This window comes from Talpa europaea, assembly GCF_964194135.1.
Source record: "Talpa europaea genome assembly, chromosome: 8".
NCBI classification, from domain to species: domain Eukaryota; kingdom Metazoa; phylum Chordata; class Mammalia; order Eulipotyphla; family Talpidae; genus Talpa; species Talpa europaea.
In genome coordinates, this window is record NC_140075.1 from 18,764,871 (window position 1) to 18,784,001 (window position 19,131).

The 19,131-nt window shown below is 44.3% G+C and overlaps 1 protein-coding gene across 1 annotated transcript; it reads right to left on the reverse strand.

Annotated features, from left to right (window-relative positions):
* Positions 1–6,314: 6,314 nt before the first annotated feature.
* Positions 6,315–7,229, reverse strand: LOC311175193 (olfactory receptor 14A16-like; the record flags this gene model as incomplete). The annotated part of the gene is made up of 1 exon (XM_084240107.1): positions 6,315–7,229. The coding sequence occupies one exon, from the start codon at positions 7,227–7,229 to the stop codon at positions 6,315–6,317; it is 915 nt and encodes a 304-aa protein (XP_084096233.1).
* Between the last annotated feature and the right edge of the window lie 11,902 nt (positions 7,230–19,131).

The window sequence follows — 19,131 nt, forward strand, 5'->3', positions numbered from 1 at the left end:
CTCCAGGCTCTAAGGCGGCTTCGCCTTTAATGTTTTCTTGGTCACAGGTGGAATGAGGAGACATGGTCAGGACAGAGATCCCTTTAATTAGTGAATGAGGCCTTCACAGCATAAATTGGGCCTGAGGATCCGAAACTAGAATCTGAGTAGTCAAGACCTTGTTCGATAAGGTCCCACATGTGACGTGGTGGAGACCCTCCCGGAAACACTGGTGTGGTGCCGCCCGCGTTTGCCATAATCTCACTCACCCATGGTGGACACCAGAAATAAGAAAGTTAGGTTCATGTGTAGTATAATTACAAAAAACAAATCCAAAATGCACTGGTTAGGAAATTTTGAGATACAATAAGAGAACTTAAAAAGTTATGATGGTCAAAACAAAATGAAAGCTAGTAGCTGACCCCATGTATTTCATCCACTAGAGTGGGCAGGATGGCAGGATAATGCCCTGGCCGGGCAGATCATCAAGAAGAATCATACCTAGAATGACTGCATTTTTCACAAGCACATTGAAATGAAAAAAACTCATCAGTTTTACGTGCAATGGAATGATACTACATTTAGTATACTTGTAAAGACATGTAAGGAATTGATGGAGATTTCAATTTGGGAAGTGAAATGCCCCCATGACTGTCACTTGCTCTCTGGCCTCAGCTCCTCTCCACTGACTGCATCCACCTTTGCTTTCCCATCTGTGACAGCCAATATTTGAAAATTTCACACCAAAATATTTCATGATAAAAATGACTTCCAACTGGATATCAGACATTTAATTCGTTATCAAACAGTTCGTCTTGTGAGGAGGCTATTCAGGCTGACCTTGCTCAGGTAAGATCGATATGGAACAAAATAAATATGGAGGCTGCCAGGAAAGTTTAGAAAAATCAACATCTGGACATTTGAAATCTGGGATGACAACTTGATGCCATTCTTTTAAGTGATTGGTATTTCTAATTTTTCTGCCGATAAATAATCCCGTCATATACAGTCTGAGGAACAAAGCCTTGAAAATGGCTGTGGGAGAATGATAAAAGGCCAATTCTCCAACAAATAAGGCATCATCAATTATTCACCCACATTTATTCAGTTTCCCACTAACTCTGCATTCATCATTCACAAGGTAAAGATGCTTCCCATTAGTATATTTCTATTTATTTATTTATTTGTTTGTTTGTTTGTTTATTTATTTATTTATTTATTTATACAAGCACTGGGTACAGTCAGTAGTGCGGGAGGGTGAGAGGATTCACCATAGCCAGAGCCGGGAGCAGAACAGGCAGACTGACGAAGTACACTGCTGAGGGGAGCAGGGCGTGGCAGGAGAGGTCTGCGTGCCATGGCCGGGGAGTAGTCAGGGATCGATCCGGAGCTGTAGAGGCTGCAGGCATCTTTGCAGCCCAAAGTTCAGCCGCTGTGCCCCCGGGGAGTCCCTTCTCAATATTCTTTGCATGTCTTTGTGTCTACACTGAATGATGGTGTTATATTAATGCGCGCAGATCCCGTAATTTTGTCACTTCGACCTGTCCTGGGAAACTCGGCCCTCTGGGGGAGGGTCCTACGGCGCGTGCCCTCGGGACACTGTCGTAGTCTCCGCAGCAGAGGAAAATGAGCAATGAGCAGATGGGGATAAACACGTGCAGGTGCGGGCGAGGCTGCGGGGCTGTCCTCGGCAATGTCTGGAAACACTAGACTGCGAGGAGGCTGGTGTTTCTGCTTTTGCTGTTATAATTACAAACTTACATCCTCTTATTGTTCCCCAAAATTCCACCTAATACATTTTTGCAATGTTTTCGTCATCCTGCTGTACGTGCAGTGAACAGCTTTCACAGCTGCTCCTTCCTTGCCCTGGGTCGGGAGCGCGGATGGCACCGCGCCCAGCAGAGGGAGGGCAGCGCGGCCACAGCAGCAGCAGCAGCAGCAGCAGCAGCAGCAGCAGCAGCAGCAGCAGCAGCCGCGGGGGGCAGCGGCCCTGCGGGAGGGCGGGCGGCCCGGGGCGGGCCCCTCCAGTCACCCGCAGCCCGTGGGCACCTCACAGCACACGCAGAGCCAGCAAGCTGACAGCAGCCTGACCTGGGAGACATGGCCGGAGCAGACCCGCCCCACCCCGCATGGGCTCCTGGGTGTGGGATGAGCAGGCGTCCTCCACGGTCAGGCGCTTCCTGCGCTCAGCTTCTGCACACCCGCCTCATGACCTGGTTTCACGGCTGCAGACAGCGGCCCCAGGGAGGGGCAGCCACCCGCAGAATGCAAAGAGGACGTGGTCTTTGATGGCGGCCCCAAACAGCTCCAGGTCAGCTGGAAGCACGTGGGAGGGGCAGGGCAATGCCTGGCCTGACCCTGGGAGACGGGCCCCCCGATGGGCGGGCGTGGGCGGGGCTGCAGAGGCAGTGGGAGAGTACCGGGCCATGCGTGGTTGGGGTGTCTCCTTCTGTACTGGGTTTGTAGGTTTTGCATATTTTGGACACTCGCCCTTGTCAGGTGTGTGATGTGCACAATCATCTCCCATTGCAGGGGCCCATTTTGGGGATGGCATCTTCTGAGGCACAGAAGCTCTCTAGTATGTGGGGGTCAGTTTTTCCTACGTGCCCTTGTTCCCTGGTCCTTGGTGTGTGTCCCCAAGCTCATCTTTGGAGTAGATGTGCAGTGAGCAGTACCCAGGTGTGCTTTCTGGTATCTTAAGGCTTCGTCCAATGCAGATTTTTTAGCCATTCCAAATTGTTCAACTTCACTAATAAGGAAAATAGAAATCCAAACTGTAATGTCACCTGTGAGAAGGGAAGGAAATAAAGGGCCTCTCACCCCTGATGCCAAATGGCGTGGAGATGTCTTCAGACGATGGAAACAGAGCTCCCACAGGTTGGACCAACCTCTGCCGGGTGTTATCCCAGATGCACAGACTCTACAGTGCAGACCACATACAACTGTGTTCACAGCTGCACTGACAACTGTTGCTGGCCATGGCCCCAACCCAAGTGCAGTGCACGGAAGAGTGATCAAACAATGTGGGTCCACACTCAGTGGAATACTACACAGCTATTAAAAAGATGAGCCCATGCCCTTGGGGACCAAAGGTGGACGTTGAGCTGCGTATGCTAGTGAGATAAGTCACAAAGTGAAAGATATTGGCTGGTCCTACCTATCTGTGGAAGATAATATAAAAATTCAATAACTGAAAAAGTATAGTGGCAAACAGCACACGGAAATGTTGGACTGAGTGCAAAACTTTGCTCATTACCAGACTACCGGGGACCAGCCTTCGGCAAAATGTCGTGTCAGGGGTTCCTGAAAGGATGAGATGACCTCGGTGACCTGTAAGGGGCTGAAACTTAAGGGCTGAAGGGAAGAGAATGAGGTACAATGAGGAGACACTAACACTTGGATGAGGTGCAAGTATCTTCTGCCGAGAGACTCAGCAGGTCTTTATTTATTAATTTTTAGTAAGCAGGAGAAAAAAATGCATTGTCCTGTGTAAAGCAGAAACAATTAGTGTATTTTATTCCCATGGACTACTGGCTCCTACGGGTCCCAGCTAGACGGTAGCCTTCAAGGTTAATAGATAAAAAACCAGACCTAACACTAAAACTTATTTTTTTCAGCTAGACAATTATCTAAGACAGTGGATAGCCGCCAGTGCATGTCTATCAGCTAAAGCCTCAGCATCAAAAGACTATTTTATTCACATGGCCTTCAGCCAGAGACCAGCTGCTGCTCAGTTATCAGAACTTTTTCTACCTACAAACTTCTAAACACAGTAAACTTCATTTAAAAACTTTCCTAAGAAACTTCTAAATAAAAAGGAAACTTCTAAAAAAAACAAAAGAAGTATTTACTATATTTTTATGCTGGATTGTTTCTCAAATATATACAATGAATTGTCTCCCATTGTTAATTGGGCCAAATTGTGTAGTAACTAATTTCTAAACAAGTAATTTTCCATGCCAATTGCTTGCAGTCTGCTGATACATACAATTTATAGCCTAATGTACTTTTTGAGAAATTTTGTCTCTCTTTATGACCAAGAACAAAAATGAAGGAATGTCAGATCTTCAGCCCCACGGTGTGAGGCACAAGGAATCTTCAGCCCCACGGTGTGAGGCCCTTTACCTTTGGCCCCATGGTCTGAGGGCCTTTACCTTCGCTGCTTGCTACTGTCTTATGTGGCTGGGGCATCAAGGCCTCCTGCTGCACCAGACGGAACCAGGGAGGAGATAGGAGTGTGGACGGAGGGGCCAGGCACTGCAGGCCATTTAGTAGATTCTGAGTGGACACTGGTGCATGTGGGGGAGTGAAAAGTGACCCACGGTGAAAACAGTATAAAGTGTAAATGTCATCCTTGATAAGAACAAATAACAAATAAACGTGTCATTTCGATGAAACACTCATGGTAAAGATCCCTTCTCAACAGACACTGGATTTGTTCAAAGGAAAAACAGAAAATACATTAACAGGAATCTGACCAGGGAATGACATCATATCCCAAGGGATGGCTACTGTGATCGCATACTATCACTGAAATGAATATTACTTTGAGTGATTTTCTTTCTTTTTCCCACAGATTCATTTTTTAAAAAGATATATTATGCATACAATAACTAGGGTACAGGCCAGAAGTGTGCAGAGGTGAGAAGATTCAGCAGAGACAGAGTGGGGAGCAGAAAAAGCAGATGTACTGAAATATACTGCTAAGGTGAGCAGCAGGAGAGCCAGGAGTTGTCTGCTGCCCCATGTGGGTAGCTCCCTGGCCCGGGATTGAACTGGTGCTTCAGTGGATGCATAGCTTCACAGGTAGCATCTTAACCCTTTGCACCACCAGGGAGACCCCTAATTTGAGTGATTTTATAACTCTTGTATAATTCTGAAATTTGAATGGACTAGTCAGGTTTGTGGTTAACTACACATATTATTATAAGAAATATTTTTGTGAACAAATATGTGATAATCAATCAGGAGAGTTTGGAGACACAGTGACCTGTTCCAGAGAAAGTACTTGAGAGCAAGAACAACAAGCCCAGCTCACATTCTCAAGGTTAGGGAAACAATAAAACTGAGTGCAAATGTATAGAATAAACAAATATTGTCCTGCTTTATTTTGCATGATTTTTTACATAATAAAAAAATAACATAGTTCCCATATAGAAGAAAACTGGGCTTAAGTATAATCAACAAGAAGGTCGAGAGAAAGACCTGGTATAGGCTCAAGATACAATCTGGAAAAATAAGGAACCTAAAAATAAATACAACAATTAAGATTATAAATATTTAAGTAGAAATGTAGTTCTTCAAAAATAATTCAAATAACTTTACTTTTGAAAATTCCACATCAGGGAGTGTTAGTTACATTAGCATCAAAACAGGGCATCATACAAATTAATGTTCCCATCAATTCCAGGATTCAATCACAGATTCCGACTAACCAAGGAACCTCCATCCTTCCATCTCTGGCAGAATCAGAGAGAGCAGAAACATGAACTTCTCCTAGAGGAAAATGCTCTGTTAGAAATTGTGAGGGGTCCTCCCCTGGTGACACAGCAGTTGAGTGCTGGGACCCAAAGCTAACTGCAGCCTCTGCAGCGCCGGTTAGATCCCCGTCAGCGGTGAGGGTCCCACATGGCGCACAGACCTCTCCTGCCGCCCGCTGCTCCCCTCAGCAGTGTGCTTCGTCAGTCTGCCTGTTCTGCTCCCTGCTCTGGCTCTGGTTAATTCTCTGTCCCTCCCGCGCTTCTGATTATAACCAGTGCTTGTGTAGATAGATAAATAAATAAATAAATAAATAAATAAATAAATAAATAAACAAACAAATAAATAAATAAATAAATAAATCTTAAAAAAAAATATTGAGGGGCCAAGGTCATCAGCATTTAAAAAAAAAGAAATTGTGAGGGATGGGGGGCCCCACTCTCTGTCTCCCCTTCACTCCACAAAAATGGGCATCTCAGTGGAGACACACATCGGCTATGGGAATCGAGTTCCCAGGACTGGGATCTCGTAACCATGCACTCTCAAGGACTACCCCTTTTACCACTGCTTCATTTCTGTAAAGTTGGTGATGCCTGAGTTCTAGAACATTCTTTCTACACCAAATACATGTTTTTAACCATGAGCTGGTTTCAGTCTATGCATACCATGTAGGGAGGGTTTGGGGAAAGAATTGTATTATTTTAGGAAACAGGAGTTTATGGAAGAACATGAGAATATGAATTTGTGGAAAAGGAAAAATTCTAATGCAAGAAGCCTATGCTTTATAATGATGACATGCAAGAGTTAGAAGGGAAAAGCTGAATTTATGACAAGTTATAATTTTACATTATGAAATCTCACATCATAGAATATTTGCCATTTACCAGTCTCCCCACAGCCGTCTTCAAGGCTTGGTTCCTCAGACTGTATATGACAGGATTAAAGGTGGGGGGCACCACCGTGTAGAACATAGAAATGACCAAGTCAGACAATGACGGGGTCCCTGAGGTCTGCTTCAGATAAGCAAAGAATCCAGTGGAGAGAAACAGCACCACAACCAGCAGGTGGGGAAGGCAGGTGGAGTAGACTTTGGCCTTCCCTTCTGTGGATGGGATCTTCCTGACAGCAGAGAAGATGTGGACATAGGAAATGACGATGAAAATGAAACAACAGATACTCCAGACCACACTAATGAGGATGGAGACAAGTTCATTCATCAAATTTCCTGAGCAGGAAATAGCCAGTAGCTGGGGGATGTCACAGAAGAACTGGTGGACCACAATGGACCCACAGTAGGACAAGGAGAAGGTTTCAGCTGTGTGCATCACAGCATGGAGACCCCCACCCAGCCAGGACACAGCTGTCAGCTGCACACACCTGTCCCTGCTCATGATGACCTCATAGTGCAGGGGGTGGCAGATGGCAGCATAGCGGTCAAGGCTCATCACCGTAAGCAGGTGAAGCTCTACACCTGCTGACATAACCATCATGAAGACCTGGAGGACACAGCCCAGGAATGAGATGGAGCTGCTGTGCCTCAAAGAGTTGGCAATGGACTTGGGGACTATGTTTGTGATGAGGCAGAGGTCCGAAAAGGATAGACTCCTCAGGAAGAAGTACATGGGGGTGTGGAGGTGCCGGTCCAGGGTGGTAATGAGGATGATGAGCCCGTTCCCCAGCAGGGCACACAGGTAGACCAGGGAGAAGAGCAGCAGGTGCAAGATGCCCATGGTCCCCTGGGTGGGGAACCCAAGGAGCACAAATTCTGTCATGGCCGTAAGATTAGTCACCCCTGGAGGCATCATCTGTATGAAAGTGAAGAGCAAGAATTGTGAAATCTTCAAGTATTGAGCATAAGATGTGTTATAAGTATAGGATAATGACTCAATCTATTTACCAGGTAATTATTCCTTCTAGGTGCTACGGAGTCTCATTTCCTCCTCTGCATGTCCTGCTAATTCAACCTAATTCAACCTTTTATTTCCATCTCATGTGTCATTATTATGTTGTCCAAATTGTTTCTGAAATTTGGTAAAGACCAGAAAATTTCATCTCTCCCCTACAAACTTGAACAAATTAGAATTTCACATGTGTCAATAAACCAAGTGAATGCCCCTCCCCACTGCCCCAGGCCCATGGCTCCCCCTCCTGCCAGGCCCCAGAGTCTCCGCCCAGCACACTTCCCAGAGGTTGGCCAGGACACAGCCCCAGAAGACACATGATGATGCCCAGCCCCTCCCCACCCTGGAGAGCCAGTCCCTGCTCCTACAGCACAGCCCTGATATGGGGAGGCCCCACAGGGAAGAGTGTGCAGGGAGATGGGGTGTGCGGGTCCCCGTTTTCCTGCTCCCCAGCACCCGACACTGTCCTCGAACTGAATGATCTGGGCTCGGCATGTCCTGACGCCTCCTCTGTCAGATTCCTGCCCCTGCGGCCTCCCTGCTGCCTCCTGGTGCATACCCGAGTCTCCTCATCTCCTTGCCCCTGACTCCCCACATCTGAGGACCCAGAGACCATGTTTCCTGCAGAGTCTCCTCCTGGGTCACACCCACACGTCCCTCCTGCAGGATTGGCTCGTCCACTCCGGGTCCCTCCCGGCCCCTCTGTCCCCTCAGACTCAAGCATATCTGTGCAGGGAGGAGGCCGCACCAGGGCTGAGCCGGACAGTCTGTGCGTGTGGTTATCCCTGCCAGTCCCAGGGCCCCGGGTCCCCCGGGTGCGGGTTTGTTCCTCACCCCAGGCCCGTGCGTGAGTGGGGACGTCTGGACACGGGGCAACCCTGCCCAGTCTCCTCCCCCTCCACCATCTCACCATCTCCCCCCTCTGTGGGGTGACTAAGGGGCAGGCCCTGGGGAGGCAGGACTTTTAAGGAGAATGTGGGAAATAAACAAGTAGGTATACATTAGTTTGAATATTTGAAAGTACTTTAATAAAAATAATGTTATCAATAAGGGCACAAAGTAGCCTAGATGTCAAATCTTTTCATTGATTTAAGTATTTATAATAATAAGATAAATTTTGAGATATAATTCTGTTAAGATACTGTCACTTTTTCATTTTACAATATCGCTAACAATCTGTGAGTGACAGAGTTTTGGAAAAATTCCAAGTTCATGTCCATAAATAGACATCCCTGCCAGGCTCACATTAGTGTTAGAGCTATGAAACCATCAACAGTGGTTGCTTAAAATGTTTTTGAATTTCTGCTTGACACATATTGTGGGACAAAAAGGCATAATGCTCTAAATTTTAACAATAAGTATTTTAAATTTCATCTTATATTTCTATTTTTTATCTTATATATCTTTATCATTATAATTCCATTAGTTCTTATGATTTTATTTAATACTTGATATTCACTCACTGTGCTGAATGCTAAAATCAGTTATTACACAATATTGTCATCAGCCACAATTCAAAACATTCTCTATGATAAATGTATTAAATGTCACAGACTTTGGAAGAGTTAATGAAAAATTTAATTTCTCCATTGAAATGTATTCCATATAAAATATTGTGGTATGAAATAGAACTATTTGGGGACCTTGATTGTGTAGTTCTTTTCTCAATGAATATTTTAACTACGGTGCCTTTTGAGATTTGAAATGAAGCTTGAAATCTGAAATCTTTCAATCTGAATGGATTCTCCTTGGAAACTGTTTAAGAGTTAAATACCTGCAGTCTGGGGGGAAAGATTCCGCTGCCCTGTCGAGTCTCTGTCCTGAGGTTGTCCCCATGGCAGGACAGAGGGCATCCCGGCCTCTCACTCCATGGTCGGGGCTCATGGGGAGCCTCTGAGCACTCACAGGATGTTGCACCCTGTCCTGCACCGCCTCATGGACAGAGCAGGGCCTCAGGGCTGGGCTATTTGAGCTCTGGAGCTGGTGTCCATGGGTTGGACACTGTCCAGATTTCAGCCCTCGGGGATCTTCCTCCAGAGGGACAAGCACATTGTTTGTTGTTGTTGACGATCTTAATTGGTGTCGTCCTGCAGCACATCCCAGTGATAATTAGTGCACTGTGCGCGCCAGAGGCAGTTCTGTTAGTCTTGACTCCTGTGAGGACTGAAATGTGGTTTCTCCTTCTCAGACACCATCAGCCTCCACTGACCTCCCGTGGGGACCAGGTGCTGGTCCCATTATTAAAGACAGAGTGGGTCCACATGGAGGGTGGGCCCAGCTCAGGGTTCATGGGGTCTATGACCCATGATGACCTCTCCAGACTCAAGGGGACAGGGCTTTGACCTCATCTTCTGGCATTTGGTCGCTGAGGAGAGGCCCTTCTTCCAGGCCTGCAATTCCCCCCTGTCCACCAGAAATTGTCCCCCAGCCCCCTATCTGGGGCTGGGCCTGGCTCTCCCGGTTGCACTGGGAGGCTCCTGCCTGCAGGGAGGGGGTCCCCTGCACAATCTGTCAGGTGGGTACCCTCCAGGGAGAGGACACCCACTTTGCTCCTACTCAGCGGAGGATATGACTATGGGGACAGGGCCAGGAGATAATGCTGGCCTGTGTTTGTATAGGGGTCAGGGAGAAGTTTGTGGGGTACCTGAGGGAGGAGTAACTGGGGCTGCTGCCCCCGGGCATCATGGGGTAATCTGTGTCATCTGAACGTTCTGTTCATGACTTGAGAAAAAGTATAGTTAGTGCTTCCTGGTAATCTCTCTGAGAAAAGCTTCTCGGCACCCAGGAGCACATTCCCCACATTTAAGTCTCTCGGAAAACAGACTCAGACCATGTGGATTTGGGTGTCCAGCACCAGCTGAGGGAAAGTGACATGATGGAAAGTTTGTGCTGAGTGTGAGGAGCTGAAGCGTCGTCATCGGCAGCTCTCAGAGTTCCCAGGAAGCGGCAGGACAGAGTCCGCCCAGCTTATTAGACGTTAAGGCTGAATAATGACATGATCACACCCTGGACTCTGCTGGCCCCGCAGGATGAGCCCATCCCGGGACAGGAACAAACACATCTGTGTGTGGGTCAGGACGTACCTGCGAAGCTCAGAGCAGGGTCTGGAGCCTGAATCCCCCTGCCCACGACTCTGCAGGCACTGGCACGTCCTCCTTAGAGACTGTCCATGTCGGCCTTGTCCCAGGTCTGGACTGGGGTGCTGCTCCCTGTTGTGGTGGAGACAAACGTGTGTTCATGGACACTCGCCCTTGTCAGGAGTGTGGGGTGCCCATGGCTTCTCCCTGCACAGGGCCTGGGCTCACCGCGGTTTCTGAGGCCCAGGAGCACTCTAGTGTGGGGGAGACATTTGTTCCTTCGTGCCCTTGTTCCCTTCTCCATGGACTTGTGTCCCTGTAAACATTCTGGGGTCTGTGTCCACTAGGACATCACCCCGTGTTTTCTATCTGCTATTTTATGGTTTTGGGTCCTATCGTGATTTTAATCCACACAATATTGTTCAACAACACTAAGGGTAAGAGAATACAAGTTAAACTGCAGTGAATTGTCACTCTCCCCTGCAAGCAGGGACCAGTCAAGTGACTGAACACAACAGGAGGTGAGGGAGGGAGAGAAAGGGCCTCTCACCTCTTTTGGGAAAATGGCTTGGTGATTTCTTCAGACAACAAAAATGGAACAACCATAGGATGGAACGACCTCTGCTAGGTATTTGTCCCAGATGCCCAGACACTACAAGGCAGACCACATACACCTATGTTCACAGGCACTCCTTCCACTGTTGTTGTTCATGCCCCCAACGCAAATGCCGTGCACAGTGGAAGGAATAAATAATGTGGGTCCACACTCAATGGAATGCTATACAGCTATTAAATACATGAAATCATGTATATGGGTCAACGCAGATGGACCTTGTGGTGATTTTATAAAGTGAAATGACAGACAGCAAGAGACAGATAGTGGATGTTCTCACTCATATGGGCATATAAAATACAGAAATCCTATAGTACACAATGCAGCAAAAGCAAATCTTGGACTCGGAAAAACATGTAGTTACCAGAGGTAACAGGGGATGGAGGGTGGGCATGGAAGTGGATGAGGTAGTAATGGGTGTTTTGTGGAGTGCAAGGGCCCTGTGATTACAGAGTGGGAAACTAACCCCCAAATGAAAGCCACCAAAACACGTGAATAAAGCATTTATTTGATGGTGGCAAGTTATAACTACACATGACTTCATATTATGCCACACATGAACTCAAATCCCAATCTCAAAAGACAGAAGTTTTGTCCAAGTGAAGGATTGAAAATATTGTAAAAAAACAGAGGAGCCTGAAATAAAGATCCCAAGGGGATAGATCTTTGCTCAAATACATTCATTGAAATGAATGCTTATTTGAGTGATTTTCTAGCACATGTTCAATTCCAAAATCTGAATGGACTTGTTCTGGTGGTTCCCATATATATTTTTTTTTAAAGAAATGTTTTCTGGACTGAGTATGTAATGATCAGTCAGGAGAGTGTGGAGACACAGTGACCTGCTCCCTGAAAATACTCTTGAGGGAAGAACATCAACCCAGCTCATGGTCTCAGTAGAAGGAAGACAATAATGAGAAGCTGAGTATTTAGGGTACAAATGATGTACAAGAATAAATATTTACAAATAGTGTCATGCTGACCTTTACATAATGTTCTTTTCTTGGTATAATAAATAGCTATTTCCAAATTAGAAGAAAAGGGAAGTGAATGTCATCTACCAGAGTCAACAAGAAGTCCTGGCGTAAGACTCAAAATACAATTTCAAGGTCCTCCGCGGTGGCGCAGTGGTTGAGCGCTGGGTTGCGAAGCTGCCTGCAGCCTCTGCAGCGCCGGTTCAATACCCGGCTGCTCCCAGGCCACCAGAGGAGGGTCCCGCATGGCGCGCAGACCTCTCCTGCTGCCCGCTGCTCCCCTCAGCAGTGTAATTCAGTCCTTCTGCCTGCTCTGCTCCCCGCTCTGGCTCTGGTTAATTCTCTCACCCTCCCGTGCTTTTGACTGTACCCTGTGCTTGTATAAACAAAACAAACAAACAAATTAAATAAATAAATAAATAAATAAATAAATAAATAAATAAAGCATGCCGAGCAGGGGGTGGAGCAACATGGCGGCGAGGAGATGCTGTGAGTAAGATCTCCCATTAAAAAAAAGTTAATAGGGAGGAAAAGCGGCAGGTCCCAGTGAGAAGTGGGACACGGAAGATAAACGGGTGACGCCAGCAAACTGCCCGAAGAAGAAAGTTGCCATAAAAGAGGACTAGAAGGGAGGAAAGCGCAGAACCCTGCTCCCCTCCCCCACCCAGAGAGGCGGCACTCTCCGACCAGCAGAGAGGAGGAAAACAACAAACTAAAACGACCAAGAAGAACGAACTACGCAGCAAGCACGACTGTGAGTGGAAAGGAACTATTGCAGCCACCACACTCCGTGAACGGGAGCTGTGGAGAGCCCTGCAGGATTCGCCATGGCGGTGAGCGAATGGCTCTGGGCGCCATTAGAGAAGAACAAAGAGACTCTGGACAGGCGCACACAGCCCCGGCAGCCGGTAAGCTTGCGCAGAAAAGTGGTGTGCTTGGCGCGCTTGATAAGCAAACGCGGACCAGGATCCCAGCTGCCCAGGTCCCCGCGCCTGCGACCTAGGTTTGCAGGGAGACGCACGGAGGCCCTCACGGGGGTGAAAGTCCCTCACTGAGTTAGCAGGAACCAGGCGCCCAGGCACAGGAGCTGGGTGCAAAAGGCGCCATTCCCGCGCCACTGAACTGGGCTACAGCCCGCGTCCTGGTCCTGAGGGCTTTGGAACTGAGACCCGGGGCACGAAATTCTGGGCGTGGGTTTTCCACGACGTTGGGGCACAAGGCAGACACAGCACCCCAAAGCCGTTGAGGTTTACCCTACCATTCTCGCTCTCTGTTCCCTGTCCCACGGGGGTGGGGGGTTGAAAAACAGCCCCCCAAGGACAATAGGAAAGATCTCTGGCGCCACCTAGCGACCAGAAAAAAAGTCACTAACACCCCATAGAACAGGGAAATTTCTTAAGAAAAGACTTCTTGAAAAGGGCAGAAGGCTTCTGGAGGACCCAGTGGACAGATGGGAAGTTAGCCCACGCCAGGCCCCTTCCAACCAGCAGTCTGAGCCCACAGAGGGAGCAGGTACCCACGTCCGGGGCAGACCGGACACGCAGAAGAGTGTGCCTGAGACCGGAGGCGCAGGGACTGCGTCCCGCTTCGCCAGTTTAGAACAGGGACATTTCTTCAGTAAAGACTGCCTAAAAGCAGCAGAAAGCTCCCCCAGAAGCCAGATGGTACCTGGAGGAGCCAGAGGGGAGCGGAGAAGTTCACCCAAGATGCCGGCCAGTCCAAGCAACACAGTGTCCCAATGCACACGACAAATTAGAAAAAAGACAGTAGGGAGTAAAAGAACCACACGCAACCTAACAACGCCTCAGGAAAGAAGCAAACCACAAAAAGAAAACCACCCTCCAGATTGCAACGACAGTAACTTGGAAGAACTTCTGAGCCTTCCAGAAAGAGAATTTAAAATCACCCTGATTAAAAAAGTGACAGAAGTCATAAAGGAAAACAATGATCAGAAGAATGAAATTGAGTCCCTAAAGAGGGAAAACAATGGTCAGAAGAATGAAATTGAGTCCCTAAAGAGGGAAGAAAAAGAAATGCAAGAGATCAAAGAATTAATGGAGGCACTAAAGAACTCTGGGAAAAACAATGAAAGCAGAATAGATGAAATGGAAGAATGAATAAGTACTCTTGAAGACACAGAAATATAAAGAACCAAAACAGAAAAGGAAAGAGAAGTACGAAGGAAAATGAACGAAGAAAGACTTCGGGAACTATCTGACTCCATGAGGAAAGGAAATATAAGAGTTATACGAATTCCAATAGGAGAGGAGAGATATGTAGGAACAGAAAAAATATTCCAGGAGATAACTGAAGAGAACTTCCCAAATGCGAAGAAGGAGCTGAAAATTGATATACACGAAGCAAGAAGAACACCAAACTTCCACGACAAAAGGAAAAACACAGCAAGACACATAATAGTAAAGCTCCCAAGAATCCAGTACAAGGAAAAAAATAATGAAGCTGACAAGAGGGAAGAAACAGATAACATTCAAAGGAAAACCAATCAGGCTGACATCAGACTTCTCTGAAGAAACACTATGAGCAAGGAGAGAGTGGAGGGACATAGTCAACAGACTCCAAGAAAACGGATGCCAACCAAGAATACTCTATCCCGCAAAGCTCTCCTTCGTCTATGAAGAAAGAATATGGACCTTCCCAGACAAAGAGAAACTCCGGAATTTCATTATGACTAAACCCCCACTCCAAAAAATACTACAAGGAATCCTAAAGCCAGAACCTCAGAGGGATGAATAACAACGAAAGAAGACCAAAAAAAAAAAAAAAGTTATTAAAAGAATAAATAAATAAAATCAAAGGAAAGACAAACACAATGGCAAATACAGATGCTAACATATCAATATTAACTCTAAATGTAAATGGACTAAACTCTTCAATAAAAAGACACAGAGTTGCAGCCTGGATTAAGAAACAAAACCCAACCTTTTGCTGTCCCAGGAAACACATTTAGCTACAAAAGATAAAAATAGGCTCAAAGTTAAAGGATGGAAAACATTCCTACAAGCAAATGGACCAAAAAAGAAAGCAGGAACAGCTATACCTATATCAGATAAAACAGACTTCAAACTCAAAAAAAATAAAAAGAGACCCCAACGGTCACTACATTATGATCAAGGGGACAATACTTCAAGAAGAAATAACACTCATTAACATATACTCACCAAATGAAGGAACACCAAAATATATCAGACAACTGTTGTCCTCTCTGAAAACAGATATCAGAGAAAACACATACGTAGTGGGAGACTTCAACACACCACTATCAACAATGGATAGATCAACAAGACAAAAATTAAGTAAAGAAACTAAAGCTCTAAATAAGGACCTAGAGCATTTGGGCTTAACAGACATCTATAGAACACTAAACCCAAAAAAAACGGAGTACACATTTTTCGCAATCACACATGGATCATTCTCCAGGATCGATCACATACTGGGGCACAAGACAAACATCAACAGATACACCAAGATTGAAATCATACCAACCATTTTTTCTGACCATGAAGGCATCAAACTAGAAATAAACCATAAAAAGAAGGTAAGGAACTATCCTACCTCATGGAGATTAAAAACCACACTACTGGAAGACCACTGGACTAAAAAGGAGATCAAATAAGAAATTAAAAAAATTCTTCGGATTGAATGACAAGGAGGACACCAATATCCTAAATGTATGGGATGCAGCAAAAGCAGTAATAAGAGGAAAATATATAGCAATAGAAGCTCACATCAAAAAACAAGAAAGAACTCAAAGAAACAACCTAATCTCAAAGCTCAGAGATCTAGAAAAAGAACAACAAAAAAAAACCCCAAAACCAGTAGAAGAAAAGAAATAATAAAAACCAAAGCAGAAATAAATGAAATTGAAACTAAAAAAAAATCCAAAAAAATCAATGAAACCAAGAGCTGGTTCTTTGAAAAAATCAATAAAATAGACAAACCCCTAGCCAGGCTCACAAAGGAAAAAAGGGAGAAAGCACAAATAAACAGGATCATCAATGAAAGAGGAGAAATCATAACGGACACAGCAGAAATCAAAAGAATAATCAGTAACTACTATGAACAGTTATATGGAAACAAGTTCAACAATCTAGAGGAGATGGACAAATTCCTACAACTCTACAATCACCGAAAGCTAGATAAAGAAGAAATAGAACACCTAAACAGACCAATTACAAGCAGCAAAATTGAAATGGTAATCAAAAACCTTCCCAAAAACAAAAGCCCAGGACCTGATGGATTTACAAATGAATTCTACCAAAGATTCAGAGAAGAATTAGTGTCTATCCTTCACAAAATCTTCCAAAAAATTGAGAAGGAAGGGACAATACCAAACACGTTCTATGAAGCCAACATTACACTAATACCAAAACCGAACAAGGGCAACACAAAAAAGGAAAACTACAGGCCAATCTCCCTAATGAACACTGATGCAAAAATCCTCAATAAAATTTTAGCTATCAGAATCCAACAATGTATCCATAAGTTAATTCACCACGACCAAGTAGGATTCATTCCAGGGATACAAGGATGGTTTAACATCCGAAAATCAATCAACATTATCCAACACATCAACAAAAATAAATATAAAAACCATATGATAATATCAATAGATGCTGAGAAAGCTTTCTACAAAGTGCAACACCCATTCATGATAAAACCCCTTGAAATTTGTGGGATACAAGTAACATACCTCAACATCATAAAGGCCATCTATGACAAGCCAACAGCCAGTATCATCCTCAATGGTGAAAAGCTGAAAGCAATTTCATTAAGATCTGGAACAAGACAAGGATGTCCACTCTCACCACTGCTTTTCAATATAATACTGGAAGTCCTAGCCAGAGCAATAAGACAAGAGAAAGACATACAAGGAATCCAAATAGGAAAAGAAGAAGTCAAACTATCACTATTTGCAGATGATATGATAATATACATAGAGAACCCCCAAAACTCCACAGAAAAACTAATTCTACTTATCAATCAATACAGTAAAGTGGCAGGATACAAAATCAACACGCAAAAGTCAGTAGCCTTCCTATACACAAACAATAAATCTGAAGAAGAAGAAATAAAAAAAATGTTATTATCAAAACAAAAAAATCAAATATTTGGGAATAAATCTAACAAAAGAGGTAAAGGACCTATACAAAGAAAATTATAAAACACTGTTAAAAGAAATAGAAGAAGACACAAAGAAATGGAAAGACATCCCCTGCTCATGGATTGGAAGAATAAACATTATTAAAATGGCCATCCTACCAAAAGCAATATACCGATTCAATGCTATTCCAATCAAAATTTCAATGTCATTCTTCAAAGAAATAGAACAATTATTGATGAAATTCATATGGAATCACCAAAAACCCCGAATAGCCAAAGCTCTACTGAAAAAAAAGAAGGAAATGGAGGCATCACTTTCCCAGAATTCAAACTATACTACAAAGCCATAATCATCAAACTGCATGGTATTGGAACAAGAACAGACATACAGACCAATGGAATCAAATAGAAAATCCAGAAATAAACCCACAGATTTATGGTCAACTAATCTTTGACAAAGGTGCAAAGACTCTACATTGGAGCAAAGAAAGTTTGTTCAATTAATGGTGCTGGGAAACCTGGGTTGCTACATGCAAAAAAATGAAGCTTGACCACTACCTCACACCATACACAAAAATCAAATCAAAATGGATTAAAGTACTAGACATAAGACCTGAAACCATAAAATACATAGAAGGAAATATAGGTGAAACACTACATGATTTGCATATCAAAGACATCTTTACAGACACATCACCCAAAGGAGTGATAGTGAAGGCAAAGATAAACAGCTGGGGCTACATCAAATTAAAGAGATTCTGCACAGCAAAAGAGACAATAACAAAAACAAAGAGAAACCCCACCAACTGGGAGAACATTTTTGTACCCAACACTAATGATAAAGGACTGATCACAAAAATCTGCAAAGAGCTGATGAGACTCAACAACAACAAAGAAAATAACCCAGTCAAAAAATGGGCAGAAGAGCTAAAAAGAAACTTCTCTGAAGAGGAAATGCAAATGGCCAACAGGCATATGAAAAAATGTTCAACATCACTTGTCATCAGGGAAATGCAAATCAAAACTACCATGAGATACCATCTTACACCAGTGAGAATGGCACATATTAAAAAAAAAAACTAGCAACAACAAATGTTGGCGAGGGTGTGGAGAAAAAGGAACTCTTCTGCATTGTTGGTGGGAGTGCAAACTGGTCCAACCACTATGGAGAGCTGTGTGGAGATTTCTGGACCTACTAAACATAGAGCTTCCATATGATCCAGCAATTCCACTCCTAGGTATTTACCCAAAGGACACAGAAACATCAACTCCAAAGAACACCTGCACCCCTATGTTTATAGCAGCACTATTTACAATAGCTAAGCTTTGGAAACAGCCCAAATGCCCCAAAATAGATGACTGGATCAAGAAGATGTGGTACATATATACCATGGAATATTACTCAGCATTCAAAAAAGATAAACACATGCAATTTGCAGCAACATGGATGGCACTGGAAGTGATCATGCTCAGCAAAATAAGCCAAAAAGAAAAAGAAAAATACCGGATGGTCTCACTCATAGCAGGAATCTAGAAAACTTAAATAAGGGATCAGGAAAATGAATAACTATAAGAAAGTGAAAATCAAAATTAACAAAAAACTATGAACCAGAGACACTTTTTTGGGGGTGTGGGCCGGGAGGGGAGGGATTGGGGTCAGAATGGGGCATGTGCAGTTGTATGGGGGAATATAAAAATAAAATTTATTATTTAAAAAAAAATGGTGGCAAAACTTGACCTGATGTGAAAGTATTTATAGCTTTCATTTCATCTACTTGGTGTGACTATTCATTTGTTTCATAGCAGAACTGCAATGTTTTAATTATAGGGTTCTGTCTTTGGCCTCACAGGAATTGTGGGTAATAAATAATACATGCAATTTATTATTTTTTTCTGAGGTCCAAAAAAAAAAAAAAAATCAGACCTTCAAGGCGCATCTGGTCCCAAGGGTTTTGGATAAGGAATATGTATTCTATTACAGCACTCAA